The 16,118-nt window shown below is 40.5% G+C and overlaps 1 protein-coding gene across 1 annotated transcript in view; it reads right to left on the minus strand.

The window, feature by feature from the left end:
- Positions 1 to 2,546: 2,546 nt before the first annotated feature.
- The window catches only part of HPSE (heparanase), a 48,305-nt gene continuing 34,733 nt past the window's right edge, over positions 2,547 to 16,118 (minus strand). The window contains exons 6-12 of the mRNA XM_063425343.1: positions 11,826 to 11,873; positions 9,163 to 9,256; positions 8,699 to 8,805; positions 6,471 to 6,585; positions 5,653 to 5,780; positions 4,340 to 4,483; positions 2,547 to 2,874 (exon numbers count right to left, since the gene is read on the minus strand). Of these exons, the coding sequence (XP_063281413.1) occupies positions 2,715 to 2,874; positions 4,340 to 4,483; positions 5,653 to 5,780; positions 6,471 to 6,585; positions 8,699 to 8,805; positions 9,163 to 9,256; positions 11,826 to 11,873 (796 nt within the window). The 3' untranslated portion in view covers positions 2,547 to 2,714. The remainder of the gene's footprint in view (positions 2,875 to 4,339; positions 4,484 to 5,652; positions 5,781 to 6,470; positions 6,586 to 8,698; positions 8,806 to 9,162; positions 9,257 to 11,825; positions 11,874 to 16,118) is intronic.

The raw sequence follows: 16,118 nt of genomic DNA on the forward strand, positions 1-16,118 counted from the left end.
AATCTAAAATACACAGGCATGGGGAAAAAGGCCAAAGGTAATAACAGGAATATAGCACAGAATACACTTGAAACACACTGGAAGTAACAGAATGACTGAGCAACTTGCTTAGATCATCCTGTGCTTGAGCCCCTGTTTAGGCAACACCTCCTCCCACCAGACTTCATGTACTACCCCGAACTCTCAGCGTGAGCTGGGATTGAGGCCATGCCCAAGGTGGCAGAGAATGCACCAATCTGTGTGCATGCTCAAGCTTCACCACTTTGTGACAACTAGGACTCTGCTGCCCTGGATGGAGTAAGGGATCGCCACAAAGCTTTTATCTGAGCTCTGTGTGTAGGAATGTGACAGTTCTTGAATACAGTTTCTCTCCTCTTTGAAGGTCCTCGTGTCAAAGCCACTATGAGGGCTAGCAATAGACCTACCGGTACTCTTACTTTGTATTTTCTTATTTCGTATTTAGTAAACAGTTTTTAGACTCTTGGAATCAGGACACTGATGCCATCGTGAATAGAGGTGTGAAAGCTTATTGTTATAATGGGCAACTATTATACATCCATTTGCATTAGGAATACAAATCTGTATTCCTAACACTATAGTGCCCTCTGCCCCACCCCCTATGGCACATAAGGGGTTAAATAACCTATTATTTACTCACTCAATTCAAGTGCCGATCTCCCTCTAAGCTGGGTCGGTGCTCCGCATCCGCCAACTTAATCTGATGGAGGACCTAATATGCACGCACGGCGAATGCATTAGTCCCTTCCCGTAAGAAAGCATTCAATCAATTAGAGGTATTTAGGGGCCCAGAGTCTAGTAAACTCCAGGAAGCATCTCTAGTGGCTGTGTGGTAGAGAGCCACTAGAGGCTGTCATAGTAGTTAAAAAAAAAAAAAAGATAATGCATTGTTTTACATAACTGGACTAAGGGGGGCAGGGACAGTGCACCCAGACAACTTCAATAAGATGAAAGAGGTCTGGGTACCTATAGTGTTTCCTTTCTTTTACTGATCCAAGCTTCTGCTGTATTTAAGCAGAAGACTGAAGGAGGTGTGGTTCTAAAATTGTTTGGTGCCGAGGCTTTCTGGGCACCATAACCACTACAGTGGACTGTAGTGGTTACGGTGGTTGGAGTGTTCTTTTAAGAAACATTTGTAACCACTCCTGTAGCATCACGTGTGTCCGTGTTGCAAAATGATGAATTTGTTATTTGTTATATCCATATTGGAGTATGGTCACTTACCTTTCTGGATGAAAATGGCTATTCATAAAGACCCCTTTACTTTCTGATCATGGAACACGTTGCTAGGAAAGTTCTACGGTATGCACACATTTTTCACACAGACTCTGGAGACTTAAAATGAACACTCACCTTTTTGTATGTGACAATACCATGATCATGAGATTTAACGGTTAAATTAATGGCATTTGTTAGAATACATTTGCAAGAATCAACTAAATTCCTTAAATTTTGAGAATCACCATAATTTTTATTTCCTTTATTGGTAATCATTATATTCCACATTCTTGGCCTGATTGTCCATTTTTGTATAAAGTAAAGTACATGTAACAGAGAAGAGTTATTAGTCATCATTACACTGCAGAAGTACCATAAATACATGTAAACTGTCTGAAGGAGAAACTCTGGAATGCATGTTAGGAAAAAAACAACACACCATAGCACAAATCATTGGGCAATTTGCTGTTTAAGATTAAAAAAAAGAAAAAGAAAAAAAAAGAACAATGCAGCCATGCCTCTGTTTAGTATAACACACTATTTAATAGTTAACCTCCCTTCCAGTAGCCCCCTGCAGCCAGCACCTTTAAACCTTGTTCCTTCATAATTAATCACCTGCAGTGATACTTCCAGAATTTGTTTTGCTATTAGTTTTCAGTTGTCCCTGTACAAACTGCATCCTTGTATTCTTCAATAATTCTATATCAAATTACTTGCTCAGAAACAGGCATCCTTTTTTCTGACTTCTCACACTATATCAGTCCAACAAAATGAAGGATGGAAGCAGTCCACACAGTGTATCCTCCTTTAGGATTAGAATATCCCAGATGTGCATTGGGATTCATGATAAAAGAAAAACAAACTAGTGAACTGCAGCCTGGAATCAGATTCTGGTTTGTGGAAAGGACAATATACCACATCCAAACAGCAAAACTATAACTAGTGTTCGGACAAATCTATCGAAACACTTGATAAATTGGCCTCTTCAATTCATGGAGTTCCTTAAATCTAGTGCAGTCTATTATTCCCCACACCAAACATCCTCCACACTTGCAGCGGTTATCAGTGGCACCAAAAAGATCAAGATGAGCATACTAAAAGTGGGCACAGGTTTCTGGATGCCTGTAGGGCATAAACCCCTGTACATGTTTATATTATTGCCCATATCAAAATAACTGCAACCCTGATTTGCCTGTACGTCAAACTCTCTGATCAAAAGCTTTGAAATAATATTTATGGATAGCAGGTTTTTTTTGTTTTTTTTTTTCAATCTCATTATTTAGAAGAAGATTAGAGGAATGCTTTATGGATTTAAAGTTACAATGTTGCCACTGTAATGAAGGTGGGATCTTCCAGTTGATTTAAAGCTTGCACCCTGGCATATTTTCTGATATCTCCTGATTTCGTCCAGATGAGGACCATATCAATGTGATATGGTTTGCAGTGATATTTTCATTGTAACAGACTTTCTGAATCCCCTATAGGCATGCGCTTGCTTTGGCGTTCTTCACAACAAAGAAACCAAAGCTGAGAGGAGGAAGGACAAGCTGTGAGCCAGGCTTTAGTGGTTTTCCATTTAATGCAGGAAGTGTTCTGTCATCAACCATCTGCAACACTTCTCCATTCAGCAAGACCGATCTGAAGAAGACATTTTTTAAATATTTTTTTTTAATAAATCATGTGTACATTAGTCATTCTATCATCATTCCTCTTCTGTCTTTCCATCACCATCCAGACATTAAATACCTTCTAATCTCCCATACCCTGGCATGTAACATGAAGAAAGTGAGGAATTCTGGTGTATCACAACTGCAAACTACCAAGTCTAATATACCTTCACATGAAAATGTCTAATTGGAAACATTGAAACAGTGTGTAAAGTGCCAAAATCGGAAAATATATAGGAAAAATAGCCACGGTGATTTCCTGTGTCGACTAATTAAAATCAAAACAGTAAATGTGATGATTAAACAACAATTTTGATTTATATAAAATATGGAACTCAAAGCCCAAACTGTAAAACGAGACTGGTCTTTTCACAAATAGTGGTGGAGCTGCAGAGAAGATACAAATGGAGTAAAGGGACAAAGCCTATAACACAGTGTAAATCAAAATGTTGTCTGTCCCATTCTCTCAGCTGAAACATATTTTAGATATCTGCTAGTTTTATTGCCCGGAAATGTCTCATTTTGGTATGTTTAGGCTGTAGGAAGCGTGTTTTTAACTTTGTTTCTGTATATAATAATTAAAATACATTACATCTGCATTATTATATACATATTTGTATTTTTATCCATGGTTTATTCATGAAGATATAGTTGTGTTTGTTTCAAGGATTTAAGTTTATTTCCCATTCTTGTTCCAGACCATTACCTTTTATCTCAGGACGAAGACCCCAGCCTACTTTAACATTTCTTATCGCCTACACTACAACCTTTGATTTCCCCTCTTACCATCCAAACACATCTTCTACATGACAATCAATCTATTTTCCCAAAATCTTGGCTGTCACTTGTGAGATCAATGCGAACAAAAATGTGCTTGATAGAGTATATAATACCATCCAGTCTTCTTGAGAAGGTGAAAAGGATTATATAATTAAAAGAAGTTCTAGATTGATAAATACATAAACATCATGAATGATTAGATGGACAATTTGACAAACCATTTTAAATGTAATTAAAGGAATACTTTCAGCACCATAACCACTACATTATGCTGTAGTGATCATGGTTGCAAGAGTACACTGTCACCACTCTCCCCCTCCCCCCCCCATTGAAAGCAGTCAAACTGTTTTAGGACGGTATTACTTCTTACTTTGGGGCCACTCTTTGCCTCTGCTATTAATCAGCATGCCTGTAGCTTTCTGTCTGAGTCAAGCCTGACACTCTCAGCCAATGAGCTGGTCTTGCACTACACAGAGAGCTAGTGGAAGCTTCCAAGCAGGAGCCTCCAGCTCTTTGTGGGAAGCAGTGTAGGCAGGGAGCAGCACCCAGTGTATCCCAGGTAAGAGGTCAAGTCATTCTAAAATCTAAACTACGAACAATGGTGGTACTCTTGGTACCATAACCACTACACAGCACTCAGATTAAATTATACTTACGTAGAAAGTAGCCCTTCTTCTCCAGGTAAAAGCATATATTCATCCACACCCTTTCCAGATAAGATACTTGGCAGTATCATGTGCTGTGCGCCATTGTGCAAATTAATGGCAAACAGAGTAACATCACCTCCTGTGTACGTTGGGCTGTGGGGAAGGGCAGAAGCAAATTTTAGTATTAAAATGTAAAATTATTTTAATTTCATATGACCAATCTTGAAGTAAACACAAATTATTTTGATTGAATAAAAAGGGATTTAATGCAGAAGCGCATCATGGTTATGATGTGACATTGCTGTCACAAAAGAGCTTTATGATTCCTATTGTACTCATGGTGCTAAGGTTTTAAGGCGGATGCTAGAAGGAAGAGGTGCTATAAATTTTGCTTGTGCAAAAAAACAAAAAACTAAAACACAAAAGAGCACTGCTTGTCTAAAAAACAACACCAGCTGAGCTATGCACTGTGTGAGACCATCGCAAAGAGCGCTATGAAAGGTCATGCTTGGAATATATTAAAACACTGATGTCTCATGATAAAGACCAATGGAACCCTAAACCGAAGGTCTTCCACCGTTTGGCAGAGCTGATCTATAGATTATCTGACTCTGCTAGCATAAACATAATATTTCCAGAAGATTATTTTCATCTAACCAATCCATAGTAATATGTAGCTGGAATTACTGCTTGAGCATATGGCATGTTCTGAGGACCGATCTAGCCATCTTGAAAGTAAATCACAATGTACCAACCCATAGAAGCAGTTGGTTATAAAATAAAGAAATCTAAATTATTAAGTGCTGAACATGTGAATCTGTGGTTTCCTCAATTAAGCTATAAACTTGCATCATCCCATTGTGCATGTTAGTGAAATACAGTGCATAGGTGCCTACAATTCAGATTTTGCCAGGACAGCCGCATTTTGAGGCGGTCTCAGCAAAAAAAAAAATTGGACCACATTCTCTACATTCTCAAATCTGCCCAGCAGCTTCAGCTGTGCCCATGCATGGTCTGCCTTGCGGGTGGAATGCATCAGTTAGAGGCGGTCCCATTACTTTACAGGTAGATACGCCCTTTCCACAGGTGATCTGACCCCTTGCAGGCAAGGTAGCAGCCTGTTAATTTGCCTGTTCACCTCCAGGTAATATTGGAAGGTATGGTAGTATTTGAATTGCTGGACAGGAGATGGCTTGCTATTTCTGGCCTTGAGGGGCTCATGGTCACATGCATTTCGTGATGCTGCGAAGAAAATGTCTAGTGGTAGAAGCAATACTATACTGATGTTGATACAAACAGGTAATGTCTGACAATAAGCTTACTTGTCAGTGTTTGTGCAATGCATGTACACTCGAAGCATCCGGTCATAGTTATTCCTAGGACTGCTTAACTGGGCATTCAGAACAACGGGTCCAACCAGCTTCTTAAACAGCAGTGATAGCCAATAATCCTAATTAAAACACAAACCTTTGTTAACATTTAATGTAATTAATTTACATTTCTTTATAACATAGGTTTCCATTGTGTTAGCCAAATATTACATTTTGGTTTCTATATGTATGCAAAAAAAAAAATCTAACTCTGTATATCTGTGATTTAGCTCACTTGTTCTGTGTTCAGTGATGCATTTATTACAGACATGCAAAACAATAGAAATGGAAAACCAGCACTCAGAACTTCCAAAAATGTCCTGAATCCAGCAGATGGACTTTCTCAATATAGAACGTATGACCTACTTTTACTAAAATGTACAGTATAAACACTGAATATGTACACAAACACACAAGAATATCTAAAGCAGGGATAGGCAGTCTTTGGCAATCCAGATATTGTGGACTACATTTCCCCTGATGCTTTCCCAGTAATATGGCTGTAAGAACATTGTTGGAAATTGAACGCACTAAGAATATGCAAACATGGATGCCAAAAATTCCAATCACAGGGATCAGCCAAGTATGTATTTGTGCACCTCGCCAAAACTCTTCCTTTGGGGAAAATAAACAAGCCTCCTGTGAATCCCAGTATTAGGAAACTGGGACATTAGGAAATTATACACACATTACACCAAAGACATGTTCAATAGTTAGTATATTTACATCATCTAATGTCACTTTACATCAACGTTTCTGTAGTAACTCACAGGTAAAGGCTCGAAATTGGAATCCACCAGATTATATGATCCTGCTCCAAATAGTGCCTGCCTCATGACCACATCAATTCCAAGCTGAGCAGATACTCCCAGTTTATCTAGCCACCTAATGAATTAGAAAATGAAAGTCTGATAGTGCAGTTACATCTTACATTGAGACACAAGACTACATTGTTCAAACTACAAAGGTTACACTCTCTACAAGGAGAAGGCCAATACAAGGATAGCAGTTCTTAATTTGGACCTGCAATAAATAGTGAATGGCCCTTAAAAGAAAATAGTCATGATTTTTTTTATTATAAATAAAAAATTATATACATTATAGTCTCTGTATGTATTTTGTAATGCATACATATACTGCTCTCTAGCTCTTCTTCTAGCTTAGCCTTGCTTATGGGGTCAGCCATCTTGCTTATCTGCATGCAGCTAATGAAGAGCTAGTATGTGTTCATGGTTGAAGTCATCCTGCCAAAGTGCCAGGCACCTCAAAAATGCACTGTCTGAAACTTTCAGACCTTCAAATTGTGCAAAGTTTTAGAAAACAAGAGGAATTAGTGTAGCATTAACCAAAGTGGCTGATACTCATCGGCACAGAGAAAAGTTATATAAACTAAAAAGAGTCGTTAACAAAATGTATTCATTACAAAATACTATTTAACAAGGCTATAGACCACACAATATTTTATTTTCAGAAACACAAAAAACGACAACAGTCTTCCTACAATGACGTGTATATATGTGTGGGCTTTGCTCTACTCATGTTTTCTGGGTATGGGCCTGCGTAGCCTCAGAACGCTAGGAGTGTTGTGATGACTCCTGTCAACTGCCAAAAGTACCTTCAATGGTGATGTGAGTGTCAGAACTGGACCATGGAGCAACAGAAGAAGGTTGCCTGTTCTGATTAATCATTTTTTCTGTTATATTAGGTGGATGGCCAGGTGCGTGTGCGTCATTAACCTAAGAAAGAGATAGTAGCAGGATGCACTATTGGATAAAGGCAGATTTGTGGAGGCAGTGTTATGTTCTGACCAATATTCTGGTGGGAAACCTTGGGTCCTGGCATTCATATGGATGCGACTTTGACACGTACTACCTACCTAAAGATTTGTGTAGACCATCTACACCACTTCATGACAAAGGTGTTCCCTGTTAGCAGTGTCCTCTTTCAGCATGATAATGCACCCTGCCACACTTCAAAAATTGTTCAGGAATGGTTTGAGGAACATGACGAAGAGTTCAAGGTGCTGCCCTGGCCTCCAAATTCCCAGGATGTCAATCTGACTGAGAGCCTCCCTCCTCTGGCAGTCCCTACATTGACTTCCCGTAAAATATAGGACTTAATTTAAGATCCTGATACTTGATGACGAATATCTACACAATGCTGCTCCAACTTACGTATCCTCATTAACACATAAATATCTAGGCCCCTCCTCTGCTGGAGATATATGTCTAACCTCTGTTCGAACTCCTACCTCTGATGCTCGCCTTAAAGACTTCTATAGGACTGCACCGTTCCTATGGTACGCCCTTCTCTTCTCTGTTAGACTTTCATTCAGTCTCCACTCCTTCAAAAAAATCTTTGAAAACATACTTCTTCAGGAGACTTTTCAATTAAACTGTGAACAGCTGTTCCTCCCCGCAGCCTGATTCCTCTCCTGCAACTGTCATCAAAACAAAAAACTAAGCCCTCAGTGAATACTTTCCTAGCAACCTACTTTTCTACCCTCCTCTTACCTTTTGTGTCACTATACCCCACTCTCTCTAGCATGTAAGCTCCGTCCCTATGTTCTTGTGTGTCAAACTCGTCTGGTTACAAACACGTGTCTGTTAGTCCACCCATTGTACAGCGCTACGGAATTTGTTGGTGCTTTTTAAATAATAATAATAATAATAATAATAATAATAATAATAATAATAATAATGTGCTGGAAAACCATATCCATGGATGACAAAGTAATTTAAAGTATCAGCTGCTAATGTCTTCGTGCCAGATATGACACGACATGTTCAGAGGCCTAGTTGAGCCTACGCCTTAACTCATCAGAGCGGTTTTGGCAGCATGAGAAGGACCTACACGCTATTAGGCATGTGGCTGATTAGTGTATAAATACATTCACACACACACACACACAAACCTCTGTACATATAGCTTCTGCTCTGACACAGGTATTATTAATGTTTTTTTAGATTTAAGTATTACACTGTGAAGTTGCACTTACATGAAGCCATCAATATATGTATTAGACAATCCAGGAGACCCGCCACCATAGGCTGAACTGGTTTCTCCCAACCATACACGTTTTCCAGGAACAGTTTCATTAACAATCTGTAGAAAACAAAGTGTAGAATAACATGAAGGTACATTTTAGGCACCATAACCACTACAGTGCTCTATAGGGTGGCTTGACTTCTTACCTGGTCTCCAGCAGGTGCCGTTCCTTGCCCCGTCTACAGCCCAGTGAAAGCCGAAAGCTCCTAAAAGCTCTCCTAAGCCAAGCTATCAACCAATGAGGTAATCCTCTGCACCGTCTGGCTTAGTTCAGCGATGAGAGAGTCTGGCTCTCACTAAGCTGTATTGCAGATTGGTAGCGGCACCTGGCAGAAACCAGTTAAAAACTAGTCTAAACTATTCTAAAACGGATAGAGTACGTACTTGAAAATAAATAAAACAAAAATAAAATACCTTGAATACATCTTGTATTTCAGAGATGAGAGAGTCCAGTATATTTGCACTGAGAAAGTCGCTCTTGGAAGCAGTTCGTCCATCAACATAATAACTGTGTATTGCAGAGGTGAAAAATGAATAAAGCAAATGCTTCTTAATGTTTATTACATGAGTAAAACAGTTTGCAAGCAACAAGTCTCTCCGGTTCACTGCAGGATATTAGTTTAACTGGTAGAGTAATAAAATAATCAAACTTTCTATAAAACTGTAGCTCCTCAGATGATGTAGAGCTTCCGCCTGCTGCTCACATCAAAGTAAGACTGTATAAGGGGCGCTTTAATTTATGACTGTGTAAGTGGTGTAATAATTCAGGACCAAGTCATACCATAGCCAGCCCTACAACTATTTTACAGTTTACCCTAGCATAAAAATAGCAAGAGGAGATAAATGTGTGCAGAGCGAAATCCACACACTATTCCAGTCCAGCTCAATTATATATTGCTAGGGATTCTGGTCCATCGCTACTTGGGGGAAGGAAAGAGTTGGACAGGAGAGGTAATGGATGCCAAGCACCGAAATCTGTTTCATGGGGAAGGAGGTAAAATACAAATAAGCCTGTATTTTCTATGTATGGAATTCAGATACTGATAACATATGCAATTATATTTAAAAAAACAAACAAACCTGAGTTGCCATTATTTTTATTAGTTTAAGGAGATCGTAAAACACGATAAGTACCTGCAAATGAAATATCTATTTCATCTATTCATGTTCATTATCATGTTGTTATATGTCTGCAATAAGTTAATAAAATGACAAAAAAAATGAATTTAGGAATATCTGTCAATTTTAGCAGATATACCTATATAGCTTAGTAAATGTAATCGCAGTTGTGATAAAAGGTTTGAGGACATGGTTCTGCCTAGTGCAGCAAAAAAAAAAACTCTATATATATTCCACGATCCTGCACTCACATTTGTAGTATAAGTGCCATGGTGCTCATTCAGCCAAATCAACATAAATCTCCATGAAGAAATACACACGCTGGGCTTTTTGAAGAAAATTATTCGTCTTTATTCATAACACACGGGTTACAGCAAATCAACGTTTCAGTCCATCATAGGACTTTTATCATAACACCCGTGTGTTCTGAATAAAGACAAATAATTTTCTCCAAAAAGCCCAGCATGTGCCTTTCTTCGTGGAGATATATATATATATGTCACTGTGCATAAATGTGTATGTCTCATTCAGTATCTCTGTCCACATGGGTATGCAGTTGCTCTTTGTGTGGATTAATGTGTCTATATGTATTGCGCTTCAGTGTTTTTATAAGTCTACTGATGTGAATGAAGGTGAATGTATGTGTATCAGTCTGTGCATGAGTGAATGTTCATTTGATTTGTTCATTTTTGTGTATGTCTGCAAGAATATGTCTTTGTGATTGTTCATAGGTCTCAGTATGACTATGTATATATACACACACCTTTGTACGAGGGTCTCTGCATTATTTATTTTAGGGATTAAAGGAACACTCCAATCACTGCAGCATGCCAGAAGTGCCCTGACGTTCCCTCCCCCACTCGAAGTAGTCAAACCATTTTGTAATCGATTGATTTTTTATGTGGGATCTGCTGGACACTGCTCCCCGGCTCCAATACAGATAATGAAGCAGGAGCTTCTGTTAGCTCTCCTGATTGAAGTTCTGCAGCAGTGTGTGTATACATACAGATGTAAAAAACAGATACAATTCCCACAGTCCTGCCGCCCCTCCACCACACCTGAGCTGGATCAAGGAAAACCACCGACCACCAAATAAACGGCAGCTGTAGAGTCTAGCATCCCACACCAAGTTACACCCCACACCCCAAGCACTAAAACCAAGACAGAGACAGAAAGCCGAGGGGAACCATGACAGAAGCCAAAACCGCAGACCCAAATCTCATTACGATACATACCAAGCACCACAACAAACAGTGGGTCCGACAACCCAACAAGTAACACCTGCTTCTGCGCAAGTCCTATATATGCAACAATTTGACGAACTACTGTCTATCTGCCTGTACCCCACCCTTTTCTTTCTGTACCCCATTCACATTGATGACTACCAAAAATAAAGAATGTTTAAAAAAAAAAAAAAAAAAAAACAATTTGTATCTTGTAATATCTTGTAATAAAACTGAATTTTTTAATGACAAGCTTTCAGGAGAACCTCCCTTTCAAGTCTGAAGCATTTCTGAGCAAAATTAAAGTGTACCATTTTCTGCAGTCTGCTTGTTTGTTTTTTTTTTTCTCCCTCTCCCCCCTCACTCTGATCTTCAGAAAGATATTTATGACCCTTTGCAAGAATGTCGTCTATTTTCTATCAAACCTATGTCTTATCTGCACTCATGTTGCTTAAACCCCTGTATCACAACTCAACTTTGAATTCTATGTGTCATCTTGCTCAGAAATGCTCCAGACTTGAGAAAGGCAGGTTCTCCCAAAAGCTTGTTAAATTCTGTTAGTCCGATAAAAAATATATTACAAGACACGAATTGCATCAGTTTTTTACATCTACATCACTGGACTAATATGGCTACAATCTCTACTTACATACATATAATTATACACACGCTATACAGCTCTTCAGAATACGCTAACATGACAAAATAATAAAATAGCATACTATAAATACTTACTGGTGCCAGGTCACAGAATCTATTATTTTACCTCCCGTTCTTAAAAAGCTGCAAAGAAATAAACAAAGAGGGATGTAAATGACAGAAATGTGAGCACCATATTGTCCTACTTTTAATAATGAGGGATTGTCACACAGCTAATGTTTTGGGAATAATACAATATGTGTCCATGGGGGAAAGTTTTGTTAAACATACAAAGTGATCACATTTAAGCTGTAAAGAGCAATCAAATATGCAATCTTTTACAAGTATAGTAGGTTCACATAATGATTCAGTAAAGGAGCACTATAGACACCTCAATATTAATTAGAAAATAAAAGGTTGTTGAAATAGCAGGGTTGGGCGTTTTAGATTACAGGTCTGGGCCCCCTTTACATTTCATTAAATAACTCTTTACACACGTCAAATCCAGTACCAAGACAGTCTCTTCTGAGCAACCCAATCCGCCTCTCTGATGTCTTAAGACTTTTTGACATTTGTCCATTAAATGCTTCTCAGAGGCTAGTATTCCAAATAACAGCAACTCCCGTAATGCATCAATTAAAAGCTTTTTACAGAGAATTGAATCTATTGCTTCTCTGTGAAATGCATGATTGAATGTTCAAAGTCCTCATGCAATGTGTGGGGACATCAAGAACTGAGCCCAACTTGTTTCTTACAGGGGAAGCAGCACCTAATGGCTGCCAGTGTAACAGCCACTAGAGGTGTGTTGAGCCCCTCAATGTAAACGCTGCTGTATCTCCTAAACTTCGTCTCACCTTATAATGGTTCTTATGTAGAATATTATTATTTTTAGAATGTCACAACAGACTTTAATACAACTTTGAGAAACTGGCACTTGTAACTCTGATACAACTGTAAAACTATTTAAAGGGACACTCCACTACTCTAAAGCACTTCAGTTTGGTGAAGAACTTTTGAGGTTAATTTCATGTCCCTCAAGGCTTATTTTATTAAAATAAAAAAAGAAATCACTTTTAAATCTTCTTAGTAACATCACCTGGCTGTCAAGTAGATAACCTTGTAGGGTTTCCTCCCTCCCTCCCTTTGAATTGTAGTAAAGTGATGTAATTGACGGCTTCTCATAGAGAGGCAACTGACTAGCCACAAATCACTAATAATTTTACACATACCTGCAATCAGGAAGGTGGAAATGGTCATGAAAACAAAGGGATGACATCCTGGTTGGCCGATCTCTTACTGACAGGACCATGGGGAAAGAGCTGCTGAAGACCATTCTGCATGACCCTAGTGTCTCCTTCACAGTGCAAGTCCATCTGATGATGTGTTTATGCTGTCATGCCCCTGTCTCTGGACAGTTCCCTGGCGTCCCTGGATGTGGGACACCAGGAAACTACATTGTTGGCTGTGGGGTGCAGTAATCTAAAATAAACCCTTAAATAACATCATATACTTATTTTAAATAGAGTGTCCCTCTAATCAAAGCGAACATTTACACCCCATCTCCATCTATTTATTTTGATGGAAAGGACTAGACACAGGGCCGGATTAACATAGGGGCTGATGGAGCTCCAGGCCCAGGCCCAGGCGCATGGAATAGGCCCATTGATTTTTTTTTCCCAAAATCAATTATTATTATTATTTTATTTTTTTTACACACTACCTGGGTGGTATTTGAGACTGCCTGGCCGTGCCGAATATGATGTCATATTCCAGCTCCCGGCATCACTCTGGGTGGTGCGCGAGGGAGCTGAGCAGAGCGCTCAGGGGAAAGTGCTCCCCCGCCAGCGCCGCCCACCCTGCAGCCCCACGGAGAGGGAGAAACCCCCCCCCCCCCAGCATTCCTAAAGGTAAGGAGGCTGGGGGGTTAAATAAAAAAAAAAAAAAGAGAGTGTGTGTCTGTTAGTGTGTGTCAGTTAGTGTGTTTGAGTGTGCTTGCCTGTTAGTGTGTGCGTCTGTTAGTGAGTGGGTGTGTGTCTGTTAGTGAGTGGGTGTGTGTCTGTTAGTGAGTATGTGTGTGTATTTAGAATGCAGGGCAGGGGGGTGGGGGTGGCGCCAGAGTTTTGTCCTGCCTAGGGCAGCATAAAACCAGGATACACCACTGACTGAGACTCTGTGATACATAGGGAGAGTGTGATACATAGCCTCAGTGTCCTCATGTCTCACAGTGTCCCCTAGTAACATGGGGACACTGGGAGACATGGGGACACTGGGAGACAGAGATACTGGGAGCAATCCATCTATACAGCAGAATCAAACTGTAAGTAGTTTTAGGTGATTTCACTGAATTTTCTCTACTCCTTGTGAGTTACATAATGTGATGTCATGCATACATAATTAGTTATGCAAATTAGTAAGGGCTGTATTTTTTCCAAGAAATGTGGCAACCCTAACTACTCTTCACATTCTCTTGCTTAAGAATGGAAACTTAAGAGGGATATATGTGTAACGGGGTTTTGGGGATGCCCCCTAGTATCTTTGGGGTCCTTAAACCTAGTTAATTCACTATGCCTGACAGGCGGATCCTGAGCCTCCGCTATCTGGGAGCTGGGGTACATGTCTGCGGCAGCGCCTCCACCCAGTGGAACATCTGGGGTAGGGATGTGGGGTCCCACTGGGAACATACTTGGTGCAATAAGACTGACACAGCCTAACTGGAACTAACTTTATATGGTAAATAGCAATTGAACCGACACACATAGGAAAATACAATGGCGTAACAGATAACAATGCAAATGTGGATTTTCCCCACTCACCCACCAGCACACCTGTGTCCCACCCCCTGATCTTCGCCCTAGCGGCCGTTGGTGCACATAGGAGAGTTGGGGCCCTAATAAGTCCTGCTCCACAGAGTCACTGACACAGCCTCAGATGTGTAATGTCTGTACGGGACCTCAGAGTCTTTACTGTGAGTGAGAAGACAGGTGCCCTGTGGTGATACAGGGAGAGGTTTGGCTTACCCTCACAACACAATTAACCAGGTAGTCAGTAGCAGTCTCCTCTCACTGGATTCACCAAACGTCTGGGCTCAATGCTTGTCTTTGCCAGCAGGTCCCTCTCTCATCTGGTGTGATCTTGGGTGAAACAAGTTCTCTCTGCCAGGTTGCATCTCTTTTTACAGTCTCTCACATGTCCTCCATTTCAGCTCAGCATGTCAGCCTTCTAGAATCCTTTTAGGCCCTCCTTCCCCAGAGCTGTGCAGGAAAACCTCCCAGGAACTGATGATGCCACACTCCTCCCACTGATTTCAGCAAGTCATGTGATCAATGCTCAATGTTTTATTAACAACATACTGGGGCCATGTGCCATCTACTGGGCATTTCAGATAATGCAGTCTGTGTAACTTCACAGGGTTACATGCTCCCCCTTGAAAATACTTGCCTTCCACTGGCAAGTCCAAGCCAGGGAGCTTAACAAAAATTCAACAGAGAAAGGTTTAGCATACCTACAGTACAGTTAGCACAGTAACATCCTAGCTAGCTAGTTATTTAGGGTAAAGAGTCACTAACATTTACCACTTCAGCTAGTGCATGTAGGAAAATGGCCATTTTAGATGCGGCTTGTGTCAGCGGGGCATAACTGGGCTCTCCTATATTGTCATAAACTAGGGTCCTAGGGGGTTGCCGCACTCTGGTGCTGTGTCTCAGTTCTCGCTGGGGGAGAGGATCTTGGGACATCAACTGTGGAACTTCGACTCCTGCCCTCGAAGTAGAGTCTCTAAGGGAAGTTCCAGGCACAAAACATGGACTTTCTGGATTCAACCTTGGAGAACTTAGTGACCCAGGAGAGGTTCCGGGACTTTGTGAAACCACAGGAGTTAAAGGAGGCAATTGCTCTGTTTCTTCAGCGGGTGATGACCACCACTGATCCTCTGCACTGGGAGTCCCCGGGGGCTCCTCTGCCCCATTTCTAGGACTCTCTGTTGGGTTTTCCTCCAGTTCTTCACTACTCTCTTCCTCTTCATCAGCATACACAACTGGAAGCAGATGGTTTCTATGCCAAGCCTTTATTCGGCCCCCCGGGCCCCTAATGTTGTACAATGGTAGTCCTTCCAGTTTGGACACAACCTCAAACAGGGTATCCTTCCATCTGTCAGCCAGTTTTTGTTTTCCAGGCACACCTAGATTCCGGAGAAGAACTTTATCCCCTGCTTGAATCTCCCGATATCTCACCTTAGCATCATATCTTCTTTTGTTCCATTCTTCCATTTTTGCTGCTGCTTGGGTGGCCAACTCAAAGGCCCGATGAAGGTTTTGTTTGAGGTTCCTCACATATTGAAAGTGTGAAGTTGAATCTGTTCCATCAGGAGACACTCCCAAACGGACATCTATC

This window comes from Pelobates fuscus, chromosome 6 (assembly GCF_036172605.1).
Source record: "Pelobates fuscus isolate aPelFus1 chromosome 6, aPelFus1.pri, whole genome shotgun sequence".
In the NCBI taxonomy this organism is placed as follows: domain Eukaryota; kingdom Metazoa; phylum Chordata; class Amphibia; order Anura; family Pelobatidae; genus Pelobates; species Pelobates fuscus.